Source organism: Acinonyx jubatus, chromosome A3 (assembly GCF_027475565.1).
Source record: "Acinonyx jubatus isolate Ajub_Pintada_27869175 chromosome A3, VMU_Ajub_asm_v1.0, whole genome shotgun sequence".
NCBI classification, from domain to species: Eukaryota; Metazoa; Chordata; class Mammalia; order Carnivora; family Felidae; genus Acinonyx; species Acinonyx jubatus.
The window spans coordinates 3,534,419-3,549,756 of record NC_069388.1 but is presented as its reverse complement, the minus strand read 5'-3'; the positions used below and the strand labels follow the sequence as shown (position 1 = coordinate 3,549,756).

The window sequence follows — 15,338 nt, the reverse complement described above, 5'->3', positions numbered from 1 at the left end:
GGCCCGGCCAGTCCCTGGGGTGGGAGCTGTGCACCTCGGTGAGGCCCCGAGGCCACAGGGAGCGTGGTCCCTCCCCAGCCCAGCGGACGGACAAAACCACAAATACTTTATGTCTCCAAGTCTGGAAGCGAAGGCACACGGTCCCGGTGCCTTTGGGAGGGGGCCGACTGTCCCGCACGGTCGTGGCTGCGTCCCGAGGCATCATCGGCCCCGCTACGGGCGGGGAGGATGGTGAATGGGCCACCCAGACCGCAGCGTCTGCCCGTCTCTCCCTGTGGGGACAAGGCCGCGTCACACCTGGCACGTGGTGGCCAAGGATGGAGGACAGAGCGGGTGACGGGTGCTCAGACCCAAGGCTGGACTGGGGGCTGCCGAGGGCCCCTCTCCTTGAATGGCCACCCCCAGCTTTGAGCAACGTCCAGGGGGCCCCCCATCCGCCCGCCTGCAGGGAGACCCGAGCGAGTGGCTCACTGCACACCCGGCGGATAGAGTCACCGGCACCTGGGGATGGTCACGTGGCATCTGGCAGCCCCTAGTGGCACACAGCTGCACCCAGGGGGTCGTGGGGACGGGCCAAAGGTGCCCGCCTGCTGGGTCCAGCCCGGGTCGTCCTCCATCCTCCAGGCAGGAAGGCGGCCTGTGTTGGGTACGAGCCCGGACCGCTGTGCTCGGTGGAATCGGTGGAGGAAAACAGCAGATTAAAGGCCCGGTTCCTTCCCTGATGAGCCTTCTACCTTAGTTGGGGCTTGACGATGAGCTGTTGATCTTGCGGGGCCTCTGAAATCGCTGCATCAGGGCCCAGGGGCCGCTGCCGCGTCGTCAGCCTCGGGGGTTTTGAGCCTGCACAGCGCGGACCCCGCTGCGGGTTGTCATTCAGGATCCCTCCAGCGCCCCTGGGGGGACGGGGACGTGAGGGGACTGGTGAGGCCTCGGCCAGAGCGTGTGCACGTCGCCAGCTGGAGGCGCTTCCTTTCCTCCCCCGCCCCCCCGCCCCCCGGGGTGATGGCCAGACGGTGACCACAGTCCCCGAGTGAGCGGACGCGGGCAGGGGCCTACCTGTGGGCGCCTGTGGACACGGGGCTGAGACGCTGCGTCTCCCGCTGAACACAGAGCCTGGGAGGGGCTCCCGTGAGCCCCAGGAAGCTGGGTACAGCGGGGAGCTTGGGGACAGGGATGGTGTCCAGGACCCCTCCACTTCCTCTTTCCGGCCTTCTCCCGCCTCCCGCCTCCTCCTCGGGCTCTGGGCCCTCTGGTTCTGAACGTCCCCGTGCCCTCTGTGAGCTCGCCCTCTCAGGATCTGCCGCTAAACCCGCTCCCACCTGGGCTGACGTGGCTCAGGTCCAGACGGCACCCTCCCCGAGGTGCTGGAAAGCAAGCAGGTGGGAGTCTGTCCGGCAAACATTTAGTGAGTCTCTCGGGCCAGAACAAGCCAGAGAAGTCTTCGCAGAGAGATGCCTTGGGCCCTGAAGGATGAGCAGGAGTTTGCTCAGTGGAGGCTGGCAGGTGGGGGCGGGACAGCAGGAGCCAGGAGGGGGGGCATCGGGGTGCGGGTGGCGAGGCTCACCCAAGGGGTCAAGGCGGGGGTGGGGGGGGAGCCAGGACGCGCAGACCGCGAGCTCGCCACGGTTCCGTCCGGGAGAGCAGCTGGGGAGCGGGAGGGTGGTCTCCTTCCCCTCGGCTGCCGTTTCTGAGTCTGTAGAAACTTCTGAGACAGCCGGGGACAAAGAACAGTGCACCATTAACACTGCACTGGGGCAGTCCCCCCCCACCTTCCCCTCCCCAACCCCCCCGACCCTCCGTGGACCCTGGAGAAAACGGACGGCGTGTGGAAGAACCTGGCACTTACCTTCTCTTCCCCTGGCTTTTCTCCAGAAGCTCTGTGGCGTTGACGCCCTAGCAGGTGACACTGGTCACCGGCCTCACATCTACGCGGAGGAGGGAGAGTGCGAAGGAGCGGAAAGCCTCAGTTCTCTTGCCTGCTCGGAACCGGACTCGGGCTTCAAAGGCTGCTCCGCTTGAAGAAATGTATGCTGAGTCAGGTGGTCCTGCCTAAAACAGCCCATTTTGGACAACTGGGATAGTTCGTGGAGGGTATTCAAGCGAGTTCATCTGCTATGCTAGTCAAGGGACTTTTCTCCTCCCCAACCCTCCTCCTAGTCCTAAACTAAGGGTAAACTGTGAGGCTGGATTCTGATATTTTCAGACCAGGCATCTTGAGCCAAAGCAAAACAACAGGTTATGCTTTTTTATAAATGTGACTTGTCAGATTTTTTTTTTTTTTTTTAAGAGAGACTCCCTCCTTCCGTTAACAGCCCAGCTCTGAGGGGGAAATGAAATGATAATTTATAGATTAGCCAGCAATTTCGTGACAACAGGTTAATACTGGGGGAAAATGTAAACTAGATAGTTTTTAGTGATTATTTACTTCTATAAGTATGATTCTGCTTCAGTTTAAGTAAAAAAAATAGATAAATAGGGAAATGTTTTTGGAATATTTGTGAGCAGTATTTTTAGTGATGGTCAAAAAACAAATACTGGTTCCTCTGTACTTCTTGAGTAAAGAAATATGTTATCGTAAGACAAAGGATTATGGTTATCACTTTATAACCTGTACATACTTTAAAACATGAATAGGTGTAATTTAACTTGTATTTATTACATATGAAAGAATTTATATACATATGTAACAGAATTTAGTAGCCATGGAATGAATACATTCCAATTAGATTTTATCTTTAAGCAAAACTCAAACTTGGGACACGTGGGTGCCTCATTCGGTTGAGTGCCTGACTGATTTTGGCTCAGGTCATGATCCCAGAGTCGTGGGATTGAGCTCCGAGTTGGGCTTTGTGTAAGTATGGAGCCTGCTTAAGCTTCTCTCTCCCTCTCCCTGCCCCTACCCCTCGTGCCCTATCGCTCCCTCTCTTAAAATAAATAAAATAAACTTAAAAAAAAAGAAATATTACAAAAAACCCCAAACTGAGTTTTCACTTGTCTACTTACTGCTAGTTTAAGTGTGTGTGTGTGAGTGTGTGTGGGGGGAGGGTAGTTTCTTTTAAAATTCTTTTAAAAAATTTAAATAGTAGGACATTTGCCCTATAAAGAGTTCTCTTGTCTGGGTAACAGATGTACGTGTGGCGCAGAAGCGAATGTATGTTCCTCACACGAGGAAGCCCCCGCTGGACCGATCGTTGGACCACCTTATTCTGGACTCAAAATGAGGGAGATTTAACTATGTCTTGTTTAAGCCACAGCTCTTTCAGATTTTCTGCCACTCCTGGGCAAATCTAATGTTAACTGATACAAAAAAAGGACGAAGCAGGGCACCTGGGTGGCTCAGTTGGTTAAGCGTCCGATTTCGGCTCAGGTCACGATCTCGTGGTTTGTGAGTTCGAGCCCCGCGTCGGGCTCTGTGCGGACAGCTCAGAGCCTGGAGCCGGCTTCGGATTCTGTGTCTCCCTCTCTCTCTGCCCCTACCCTGCTCATGCCTTGTCTGTCTCTCTCTCTCTCTCAAAAATAAGTAAAGATTATAAAAAATAAAAGCAAAACAAGACAAAAAAAAAAACAAACAAAAACAAAAGAAAGGACCAAGAGAAGCGAACCGCCAAGCAGTAGAGTAACAGTAGTATGATGATGTTGATAGTAACAGAATAAAAACAAGATAGTTTTCTTGTGTGAGTAATTTTGCTCAGCAAAAGGCTAGTGCTATCAGGACACTTTAATAAATACATTGGCTATCTAAAAGCCCAGGGCCAAAATTAAAAAAAAAAAGTATATAATTGATGGGCACCATCTTTTGCCGTGCCCTCTCGCGCCCCAGAAGTATCAGGAGAAACACGTTGGCTGTGGAATCAGTGAAGTATTACATTAAGCAGTTTCAGCTGACTCAGGGTTACAACTTCCCCTTCTTTCTGAAGAAGTATTTCCTTCAAAGAAATCTCACGGGTCTGTACGTGGTTACTTCCCTCATCACCTAGGGCTCTGGGTAACTGAAGAGGAAGAAAAACCACCTCAGAAACACTGGGACATCGACGTGGCACCTGAGTGTGTACAATAGCTGTGCGAATGCTTCACTGATTCAGGAGAGAGTCCAGGACATTTTCTGGGTAATTAGGGATGAAAGTAACTTTTTAGAAAACTACGCCTTTTGAGACTGAATTGTTGCCAGGATCAGTAGGTGGTCATTAGACCTTCCTGGATCTGAGGCAACGGCCAGAAAACCAGGGCAGTGGGGCGGACATGGTGCACCATCTGCCTTTGTAAATAAAGTTTTATTAGCACACAGCTCTGTTCTTGCAGTGTCTGTGTATCATCTATGACTGCTTTTGTGCTGTCACGGTAGAGCTGTATGCCCACAAAGCCAAACATATTTAACGTGTGCCAACCCTTGGTGAAGGCATTTTTTAGTGGAAACTCTGTATTGTATCAAACATTTGCATTTTATGTTTTAAATTTTTTTTCAGTTTATTTTCTTATTTTGAGAGAAAGAGAGAGGGTGTGCAAGCAGGGAGGGGGCAGAGAGAGAGAATCCCAAGCGGGCTCCGCACTGTCTGCACAGAGCCCGACGCAGGGGCTCGATCTCGCGGACCCGGAGATCATGACCTGAGCCAAAATCAAGAGTCAGATGCTTAACCGGCTGAGCCACCCAGGCGCGTAAGGCGGATACGCACCCGTATCACACATTTGAAGATGTATCCACAGCCTGTGTTAAAAACAGACACACGGCCGTATAAATTCTGAAAGGTTTTAAATAAGTTTGTTTTTGGCTACAGGCAGCTTGCTTCCTTTACTACTGGTTATGAAATCTTGGCAGCTGCGTATACTTGTGAATTCTTGCATTATGAGAGACTCTGCGACTAATTGTTTTCAAAAGTAATAAAATACCGAGGAAAAATTCATGAGTGCTGAACTTAACAATTAATGAGGAGAACAAAGTATTAAATTTTGTAGATGCTTAATTAGACATTTATTAATTTTAATTTTTCTGCTCCCTTAGTGTGTTTTGAGGGTTATATTTTTTCAGATCTTGACCATTTTCATAGGTCTCGGGCGTGGGGGGCGTGGTGTCCAGCAGAGATGATGTTTGTGCAACACACACGAGGCATACAGCCTCTCCCTTTCGGATGCCGGTCTGTATTATGTATGATCACTTTCCCCGACTGACATGATTCATGGATGTTCTCACCACAAGGTTTTTCTCAAGTCTGTGTACATGACCTAAAAAGTTTCTGTGGCACCTGGCTGGCTTAGTCAGGTAAGCGTCTGACTTCGGCTCAGGTCACGATGTCATGGTTCGTGGGTTCGAGCCCCACGTCGGGCTCTGCGCTGACAGCTCAGAGCCTGGAGCCTGCTTTGGATACTGTCTCTCTCTCTCTCTGCCCCTCCCTGGCTCCAACTCCCTCTCTCAAAAATGAATAAACATTTAAAAAAATTTTTAAAAATAAGAAGTTTCTGTTAGAAACACTGGCATCAGGAGGTTTTGGTGAAAATGCTGAGTTTACATATATCCGTGAACTAAATCAAAATCTTATTAATAGCAATGAAGAAGGCAATAAAAACAGAAATAGTAAATATTTTCAGGGAAAATGTGATTTTATTAAGAACATTAGCCTCTAAATGACTTAGTAGTCCAAGGCTAGCTGCAGTCTGGGAAGTTAAATATTTTGCATTTCATCAATTTTGGTTTTCCATTTGCATTAATAGTCTCGTTGGTTTTATGGGTGCTTCTCATCGGAGGTGTTTGTTTTGGTCACTTCTGTGATTCACTGAGCACAGAAGCCCTCCTAGCTGTTAAAACCTCCCCAACAGAAACAGTAGCCCGGAGACCCTCACTTTATGTCCCTGTGAAGTAGGTGTAGCAAAAGCATCCTCAAGAATGATGCGTGGGCAGAAGACTGCACACCTTGTCTGGCCATTGTCTCTTCTGCAAGGTGCATGTCGGAGGCATAAATCTGTCCTGAAGAAGGAGGAGGCTAGAGAATTCTAGAGCTAGAATAGGAGAGACACTGATACTGAACTTTTCCACATAAGCAGAGCCTAATTGCCCCCAAATCTATCACCTGTCATTCCTCAACAGAAACTTGACTTTTCTGCCATCCACAATGGAAGTGACCCTTCCATCCTCCCTTGAGCCAGGTATGACCACGCGACTAAGTTCTGGCCAACGGAAGGCAACTTCCTGGAAGTGTCCCTGATGAGGGCAGATGTGTCTGTCTGTTCCCACTCTTCTTCTTCTACTGCGTTGGAATGAGGATTTGATGGCTGGCGCTGAGGCAGCCATCCTGGGCATCACCATTAGCGCTGATATATGGCACGCCAGCAAGATAGAAGACGGGTAGGTTCCTGCCACCATGGAGTCCCACTGGACCGTCCATGGACCACCTTACTGTGGACTCAGAATGCGGGAGATTTAAAAGTCCCGTTGAAGCCACTGCTCCTTTGGATTTTCCGGGCAAATCTAATCTTAACTGGTAGAAAAAAAAGGACCAAGAGAGGTGAGCTGGGAGTAGCAGAACAGAGACATGTGGCACTGACTCCGTGGATGTTGGCAGGTGTCAGGGACTCAAACACTGTGGGCCAGAGGCCTGGCGACAGCGTGGAGAAACGATGCAGTTGCTAACAGCTGACCCCTGCTGTTTTTTGAAAAGCGGCCCGTGTTCTGAGCTCGGATCGAGGGAGGGAATGGCAGCAGAGAGCCATACCGCAGAAGCGTGGTAGCTGCTGCTTGCTGCCGTTAGCAAAGCTTTACGAGAGAGCGGCTGGCGTAGGCGTGGGAAGAGGGGACGCCCTGTGATGACGGAGATGCTCCCTGCCTGCAGCCTGCCACCGAAAGTGACCGAGAGCTTGGTAATTTGCAGCCTTGCAGGGTTGAAAAAGCAACTGCTAGGCTCTCCCACGGCAACCGGAACTGGGATGGTTTTCCACAAAGCAGCGCACTTAGCAGAAAAGAAAATCGAGCCCCGTCCCACTGACGTGTGAAGTTCGCAGCAAAGCCCGTGGCCCCCAGAGGCTCAGGGTGGCCAGGACATCGCGCCAGGAGACGGGGGGGCCGCGTGCAGGCCAGTGAGTGAAGACAGCCAGGCACTTCAGGGTTAGAAACTACCTTGACGGCCAGAGCTGATGGGCAACTGATGGATCCGAGGTCCACACGTTTTGGAACAGACACTCTGCCAGAGAAACCACAGCCTGGTCTGCAAGAGCCCGGGACTGTCCAGCCCCAGAGCAATCCCTGGAGCCACCGCCACAGAGACCCCAGGACGACACGCCCTCTGACGCCCACTTGGGGCAGGGGCGGCAGAGACGCACCTCGCGAGGACCCCAGCGGGGGGCCCTGGCGTCCTGGCTGTTCCTCCCGCTCGGATTGGCGCACGTGGATGGACCAGGGGAGGTTGTGCTTCTCAGTCTTTGCTCCAGAGGGGGGTTTTTCGTGCCGGCGTCTCCTTCCCACCCACCCGCCTTATGCTGGGTGGACTGGGAGCCAGGGACTGCCTGGTTCGTAGCTTGTCGAACCGTTTCTGGTGGGGAGGTTTTCCGCGTTATCCTTGGGACCCTGCGTTTTGAGGCAGATGCGGGGACCGGCTGGGGCTTTGCCGCTGTGTCCGGGGGTGCGGCGGGGGTGGGTTGTGGGTGCAGCAGAAGGGCGAGCGCCGATATGTGGGTGGCTGCAGGGTGGGCGGTGGCCGAGACTGCTACCCAGCCCACAACCCGCTGCCTTCTTCCTTCTCCTAAGAAATAAGGTCCCTGAGTTTTAGCCAGAGCATGGCTTCCTCAAATGCAAACATCTCCCGGACTTGCCTGACCTGGATGCGACCAGGTAACCGAGTTCTGGAAATGTACGTGTAGAGCTTTACCCACCGTGCAGTGCGTGTTGGGAGGAGCCTAGACCCTCACACGGCAGCCACGAGGGGCCAGATCAGCGCACTTTTACGGGAGAGGAAAAAAAACGCAGCCCACTGTTTACTTGGGGGGGGGGGGCTGTCTGTCACTTACAGCCAAGCAGAATAGTAAGCCACCTAAATTATATGACCTGAGAAACGAACCTATACATAGAAAAAACCCTTGTGTGCGTACTACCGTGTGTCATGCTTTAGAGAAGTTACCTTTGTTAGTTCGTCTTATCCACCGAAGAGATATTTTTTCATTACGTTCAAACACATGTTTGTACGATTAATGTTTTGCAGTTATAACATGCTGCATTTTTCCTTAATATGTTTCTACAATTCTTTTTAAAAATGTCTGTTACAGGGGCGCCTGGGTCGGTTAAGCGTCCGACTCTGGATTTCGGCTCGGGTCACGATCTCACGGTTGGTGGGTTTGAGCCCCGTGTCGGGCTCTGCACTGGCACTGTGGAGCCTGCTTGGGATTCTGTCTCTCCCTCTCTCTCTCAAAAATAAATAAATAAACACACACAAAAATGTCTGTCACTATCCCGTGGCAGATCCTTTAAAATATAAGGACACATAGTGCACAGGTTACATAGTATCTTTCTGGCACTGGATTAGATTTTTGGAAACTGCCAAAAGTCATTCGGGACCTTGCTGGGTAAGCAGGTGAGTGATGGGGGTCAGTGATTCTGTTTAGAGCTGGGAGTAGGGGTGAAGGTGGCCAGACCGGGAAGGAGCTGGGTCCGGGGAAGTTCTCAAGGGGACCTGTCAGATGTTTGAGCCGTGGGCTCCCTGGGCAGCCGCGATGGGTGGGCTCACCGTGCCCAGCTGGCCCTCTGAGGTCCCGATGTGCCCTATTTTAAGACCAGGAGCTTCATTCTACAGTTTGTGCCTTGAGACATTCGGTCGGGCCCCCTGGATCCCAAATGAGCACGCTTACCTGGTGGGGTGGTGTTACCAGGGTCTCTTGCTTTAACCAAGAGGAAATTTCTCAAGGCTGCTATGTCATGCGGTTGGAGACATAAAAATCCACACATGAATCTGAACCCATGAAGGAGGCCCCCACTGGGCACAGGGCGGTGAGCAGGTCCTAGGTTCTCAGAACCATATCGTTGGGGCCACTCTTCCCTTTCCAGACACTGCAGTGTCCGTGTTAACTAACCGGTGACCTGACTGAGGGGAAAGAAAGGAGAATGATTTTGTTGTTAGGGTTATTCACGTTACATTAATGAGCCACCTCCAACGGTCCACACGCGCCAGTCTCTGGGGGAAAAACCCAGTTTGGCGAAGTTTTCAGTTGGGATCTACTGAGAGCTCCAGGGTTTTTTTGTTTTTGTTCTTTAATTTTTAAATTAAAAAAATTTTTTTTTGCTTTTAAATGTTTATTTTTGAGAGAGAGAGAGTGTGCGCGTGAGCAGGGGAGGGGCAAAGAGTGAGGGAGACACAGAATCCAAAGCAGGCTGCAAGCTCTGAGCTGTCAGCACAGAGCCCGACTTGGGCCTCAAACTCACAAACTGAGATCATGACCTGAGCTGAAGTCAGAGAGGCTTAACCGACTGAGCCACCCAGGTGCCTGTCCAGGGCTGTTTTTACCAGCCTGTTCACAGGTCAGTGGTTCCAACGGGAGCGGCTGTGCCTCCAGGGACACCAGGCAATGTCTATCTACAGACACTTCTGGTTGTTACAACCCAGGGGGTGGGTGTGCAGGCACAGGCAGGGTGGATGCTGGGGTGCTGCTGAACCTCTGCAGGGCACAGGACACCCACCACAGAGAACCACCCGGTTCATAGACCCACACGGACCCCCTCTGAAATACTGTTCCGATGCCAAGAAGCTAATGACCTCAGTTTAAACCAAACAACAAAGGGCTCTGGATGGGCGGGGGTGGGGGGAGGAAACAGCCAGCAGTGGACTGAACCCTGCGCCCAGGGCACTCACCCTGGGCCAGGCCGCCGCTCTCCCCCCTGGCCTGGCCTGTCAACCAGTTCCTCTGGGTTGACAGTGTCCCCTTATGGAAGCACTCTTGAGCTCCCAGGGGGCTGGGAGTAGAACAAAGATAATTAGACGGGAGCTGCTCGCCCCTGATCCATGCAAACCCGGACCAGACGAACTCACAAGTGGAATGCTTTCAGCCCAGCGTAATCAACTCCTAGCACTCAGCGCTCTGTTTAGCAGGAGGTGGGCCTGGAAACTTCCGTGTTAGCAGAGCCCAGTGCCAGGCCCAAGGCCACAAGCAGACCCGTGGCCCAAAGCGGGGGCCCAGCTCACGAACCTGCGGGGCTCTCCCTTGCTGGGGACGTCCCAGGTCAGGGCCTCAGAGTCTATTTGTAAAGTGTCATAGATTCAAGAGCCTCAGTTTCCAGGGACATCACGATGATCCAGAATCGACTGCGGCAGAGGAACTTTGGCGGGTTGGTACGGCAGGTCTCTAGCTATCTGTCCGTCTGCGACTGCACCAACTTCTGGGAAAGCCCATGCGCACTCCAGGCGTGGATCCGGAATGGTCTAAGCCCCTCAGCTAGCCCCTCCCCTTGCCCACCATGATTGGCTCAGAGATGAGTACATCACTGGGTCTGAGCCAATGAGGGTCAGGTCCAGGAGTTGGAAGCCGGCCGTGTCTTAAACGCAGGGACTGTGGAAGCCGCGTTGCAGGGACTGTGGGGGCACCAGGTGTGGGCAGCGTGGAGGGTTGCTGAGATGAGCGAAGGGCAGGGGCTGCGGCAGGATACTGATGAGGAGACGGTGAAGTCAAGAGTGACCTAGCTTCCAGCCAAGCACCCCCTTTCCAGAAGGTTCTTTATGACCATAAAGGTTTGAGTCAGTGTATTTGTGCATGTAATAGATTTCTCCTCCTTAAAAAGATTCAATTATAGATTCAAGCATCTGAAATTCAATACTCAAGGATTAATTGAATTAAATTATTTGTAAAAACTTCTCCAGGTTCTTTGCATGAAAGGAGTGTAATATTCATGAAATTCTGTTTGTAATTTCCAGTAGTTGATACGATTCAGCTGCATTTTTTTGAGCATCTTTATGGGGCATGGAAGGTTCTTTGTAGGAAAGGCGGAAAGAGTGGGCAAAGGATGCCGGGAGAGGGCTGCCCTCACTTTGGGCTTTGCCCGCTGTTTCTCAGGAACCACGTGGTGACCACTGTCTTTGTATTTTCACTTTCTGATTTGATGTTTAAAGCTTTTATCCTCCTATTTTGGAAGCCTCTTGACTTAATGTATCGTGTGATTTGCAAATCAAGACCCCAATAGGAGCTGTCTGCTTTCTTAGCTTTAATAGCCTTGGTGACCCTGAGTGTAAGACCTGCCTCCTTCCGAAAGTCAGTTTTTAATATGGAACAAAACTGAGTTGTTCCTCCAGGGGCCAAGCAGGCTAAGAATCGTAAGAAAAAAAAAAAAAATAATAATAATGTAACCGTATTATGATTCAATACCTATAATTATTCAAATGCCACCATGAAGGCCTGGGCTTTGCAATGGATGATGGAAGTTGGAGAAATTAGCCCTGAATTAATATTAGTCAAGGAAGTTAACGTGAGAAGCTTTCACCAAGAAATCCAATAATTCTCTTAACTAATAAGGGTTTGTTCCTCGTGCAGAGATAGTCCAGTCACTGCACAAAGCGGACCCCGAGTTCGCTGTGGCCGGGAATAGATGAAGAGGGCACGGTGATTCTTAAGTTCTGCTGATCGGAACTGGCCCCACGGCCGCAATCTGCTTTCACGGGAGGCTGGCCGTTGGAGAGGGGCACGTGGGTAATAAAGCCCTAGATGGATTTCTGCCGTTGTGCCTGTCTGAAGTGCAAGCAGAGATTCTGATTTCGAGGGTAGAATTGTGGAGAACTGAATGTGGCCCTAACCCAAGAACCGGGCCTCAGCCCCGGGGTTCCGCAGATTATCAAAACACAGCTATGAAGATGCACGTGGGCGTCCGCTCCATCACTTCCCCCCTGGGTGCCCTTCATTAAGTCTAGTCCGCACTTGGAGCCTCCGCGGCTTTGTCTGTGAAAGGAGGAAAGCATCGATGCATCTCTTACAGGGTTTCCGAGAAGTCGTCAGCACTGCGGTCCCCCTCACCGTCACCATCGTCACCAAGGCCACCAGGGTCAGCAGCAGCAATGTCAACAAACTTGGCTCCGTCGTGTCCTAAACTGCTTAACCGTCATCTGCGCATCATGGTCCGTGGAATGGTCTCTGCTAGGCACCCTCTGCACGGCCCGGGCTCCCGAGAGAGGCTGACTCCACGTTTAAGCAGTGGTGCTTGAGGAGTGGGGGGAGCGGGATACTGTGCCCAGGCCTGGGGACTCTGTGGAGCCATCTGTAGGTTCTCTATGGCCATTCTGTGGCGGAGCACTGTCCCTGGGAAAGAGGTCGGCTATGGGGCTTCCAAACAACCACACGGAGAGCTTGTCCCAGTACGGTTTCTGGGCTTGGCTTGGGACATTGGGCTGTGGTCTGAAAACCTATATTTTTAATAAGATTTTCGGTGACTCTTAAATAAGCTACGCATTATTGTTTAAGCTCAGCCTTGTATACAGACTGCATTCCTGCATGCACCCATCAAGTATTTATTGAGCACTTAACTGCGTGCTGCGCCATGTTGGGTATTTTGGCCGCTGTATCTGATTCTCCCATTCTGTCACCACCCCATCCTGTACCTGAGGACCATGGAGCTTGGGGATAGCACACGAGTGACCTGCCCCAGGCCACAGCTGGGAAGCGGGTCCAGAGGTCACACTCTTCACATCCGTTTGCAAAAAGGGGTCTTTTCCCGGAGCTGATGGAGGACAATAGGCAGGAGTCACAGCGGATAGAAGGTGTGTGGACGGGCGTGTGTCCATTCTTGGAGGCTGGGTGGTGAGGGGCTGGGAAAGGTCTCCCTGGAGGTCAAGTCAGTTATCTAGGAGGACAAGGGGTGTGTGTGTATGTGTGTGTGTGTGTGTGTGTGTGTCTGAGACACAGAGAAAGAGAGAGAGAGGGAGGAGGGAGAAGGAGAGAGGGAGGGAGAGAGCACGGCAGAAGAAAGGACACGTGCAGAGGCCTGGCAATAAACAGCATCTCCTCTGCAAGCTGGGGCCTGCCATGTCCTGACACTCCTGAAGTGTGACGTTCTCTCGGCCGGTTTCGTCACTGCTTATCAAAGTCCCACAGAAGAGTTTTTCTCCGTCTTCTACAACTTTTAATAGAACTTCCTTTAAGGCATGTTAGAGAGACAGTAAGTGGTATGTCAAACTCATGAGGTCATGCTCATGATATTTCTTAGGATGCGGGTCGAGAAAATGAATCCGTGTAAACGACATCACAGAGCACGAGAGGAATTGCAAACACGGTGAAGACCGCAAGCCCAGGGGCTGGAGATTGGGGAACCCTGGGGCAGAGCGTGTCCGTCTGTCCCAGCCTAGGAGCCCCACTCTTCAAGTCTGTCTGCGCGTGTCCAGAAAGCGGTGCTGTTCCCAGCGGGGCGACCGTGGCCCTCTGTCGCTTTGAGCCGGGAAAGATAACGCACTACAGATACCAGCAACCACAGGGCCAGATTCTGTCCTCGGGCTGCTCGGGAAGAGCTGTGCTCTCTGGGGGAAGGGTCATGCAAGTTCTAAATTAGCCTTGGGAACCGGTCCAGCCCAGAGCAGGGGCCCGCGGTTCAGGAATGTTCTCTGGCCCTGCCCTCGGAGTCCCTGCTCACAGCCTCAGAGCTGTGGCGGCCGCAGAGAGTGGCTAAAAATACCTTGGTTACGGGCCTAGAAAATTACTTTTAGAAAATTGCTTTCCAGAGGCAGCCTCGGGGAAGAGCCGAGGGTAACAGGGCCCCAGGCAGGCCGCCCGGCCGCAAAGGTCAGCCAGCCCTTCGGAGGCCTGCGGATCTGAGCCTCAGCCAAGTGGTTCTTAGGGCTCGGGCTCCAGTGAGATACCACTTTTGGCTCCTTCGCTTACGAGGTCTTCAGAGCCGGAGACCTCCCTGTCTTTACCGCCTTAACCGCAAGCGTGGGCTGGGTGTGCAGGAACGGAGGCAGGGCTTGAACCCGCCAGCGCTTGAGAAATGTTCCCGCGGCGCCGCTGGGCCCGCTCTGCTTCAAATCACCGCAGAAGCCCGTGCCATCAGGCTCTCCTGCGTGGGTTCTGAGGAGGGACGGGTAGGGGCGGGACACGGATCACTTGTTTGGGGAAGGGGACTGTGGGCGGAGGTCGTGCCCAACTTCCTCCTCGGCAGCCTGGCACTGGGGGGTGGGGGGGCTGATCCATGCCAAAGCGATGAGCAAGGAAGGCACCTGACTCTGAGAAACCACACAGACAGTTGCGCCTGTCCTGTCGCCGGTGCACCCGCAGGGTCATGTGTCCTCAAGGGCCTGTCAGTTGTGGGGGCCAGGACTGGGTCAAGCATCTCTTGAACAGTGCTAGTCACGGCCGCTGCTGTCACTGAGCACTTAGCATGCGCCAGGCACCGTGCACCGTGCACCGTCTCGTGTAATCTTTACGGCAAGTGCACCCGTCAGGGCCGCCACTATCCCTCTTCTGCTCACGAGGACACAGGGGTGCAGGGCTAGGTGGGGTGCTTAGGCTAGCCCAGCAGGTCAGGGGAGAGCAGGGATTTGATCCCGGATTCCTCGGCCACTCCACTCACCTGCCTGGGCTCACCCCCCGGGGCTGTGCACAGAGGTAGCCCTCGTTCAGTAGACAGAGTGTTCACGGCTCTCTGGGCCATGATTAAAAGGGCCGGGTCACGATCCTGGGATGGGTTATTTTTGAGGGTAGGATTTGGCCAGGATCCTGTGGCTGAAATAGCAGCTGCACTCGGATCCCCGTGGGGTGCCATCCAGGGCTCCTGGTGCCCTTTGTCCTGGAGCAGAAACCGCTCTCACCAACTGGAGAAGCAGTTCTCAAAGTGGGGTGCACTGGACCGGCAGCCTCAGCACCCCCGGAAGCTTGTGGGAGGGCACGTTCTCGGGCGCAGCCCCAGATCTGCAGAATCAGAGGCTGGGGGGTGGAGACCAGCACCCCGTCCTAGGAAGCTCCCCTGAGGGTCTGGATGCTCGGGAAGCTGAGAACCATGGCCCAGGGAGATGACAGGTCCCCCTCGTGTCCTTTCCCACTGCCCCTGAGAATGGCTGTTCCCACAGTCAGGGTCGAAGAGGGGGTCAGCGAGGGCTGAGTCATTCCTCATGGGAAGGGTGGGGCTGGGGCCCCGGGTGAGGTCCCTGTGTGTGCGACCAAGCCACATGCCAGGAAGTGACTCTTGAGGAAGATGCTCAGCTACTTCTGACCTCCAGTCGCTCCGTTCTAGACGACCAGGGCACCCTCCATTCCCTGGAGTGTCCCCAACAGTGCCGATAGATGGGTCTCCTAGAGCTCTCAACACCTGCCTGGCTGTCCCACCTCGTAGAGGAACTAGGCAGGTAGCAAGGTTTGGGAACTGTAGACCGATTCCTTCTACCCCCTGACAGTTCTCTCTG

The 15,338-nt window shown here is 53.0% G+C and overlaps 1 protein-coding gene and 2 long non-coding RNA genes across 5 annotated transcripts in view; 1 reads left to right on the top strand and 2 right to left on the bottom strand.

Moving 5' to 3' along the window:
• CDH26 (cadherin 26) overlaps window positions 1–2,956 on the top strand; it is a 41,497-nt gene extending 38,541 nt beyond the window's left edge. Inside the window, exon 18 of the mRNA XM_015066466.3 lies at window positions 1,873–2,956. Within this exon, the coding sequence (XP_014921952.1) occupies window positions 1,873–2,019 (147 nt within the window). The 3' untranslated portion in view covers window positions 2,020–2,956. The remainder of the gene's footprint in view (window positions 1–1,872) is intronic.
• LOC128311077 (uncharacterized) lies at window positions 187–2,910 on the bottom strand. Its single transcript, XR_008289015.1, has 3 exons — window positions 1,847–2,910; window positions 1,320–1,463; window positions 187–893 (listed from the first exon to the last, which is right to left on the bottom strand). It is a non-coding gene; the product is annotated as an uncharacterized LOC128311077 (long non-coding RNA).
• Window positions 2,957–7,101: 4,145 nt separating the features above from the next.
• Window positions 7,102–10,693, bottom strand: LOC113595771 (uncharacterized). 3 transcript variants are annotated; one of them, XR_008289013.1, is made up of 3 exons: window positions 10,156–10,693; window positions 7,306–9,056; window positions 7,102–7,166 (listed from the first exon to the last, which is right to left on the bottom strand). It is a non-coding gene; the product is annotated as an uncharacterized LOC113595771 (long non-coding RNA). The 3 variants fall into 3 exon arrangements; XR_008289014.1 differs by having other exon boundaries at window positions 7,108–7,724; window positions 8,824–9,056; window positions 10,156–10,692; XR_003416373.2 differs by having other exon boundaries at window positions 7,108–7,549; window positions 8,824–9,056; window positions 10,156–10,687.
• Window positions 10,694–15,338: the final 4,645 nt, after the last annotated feature.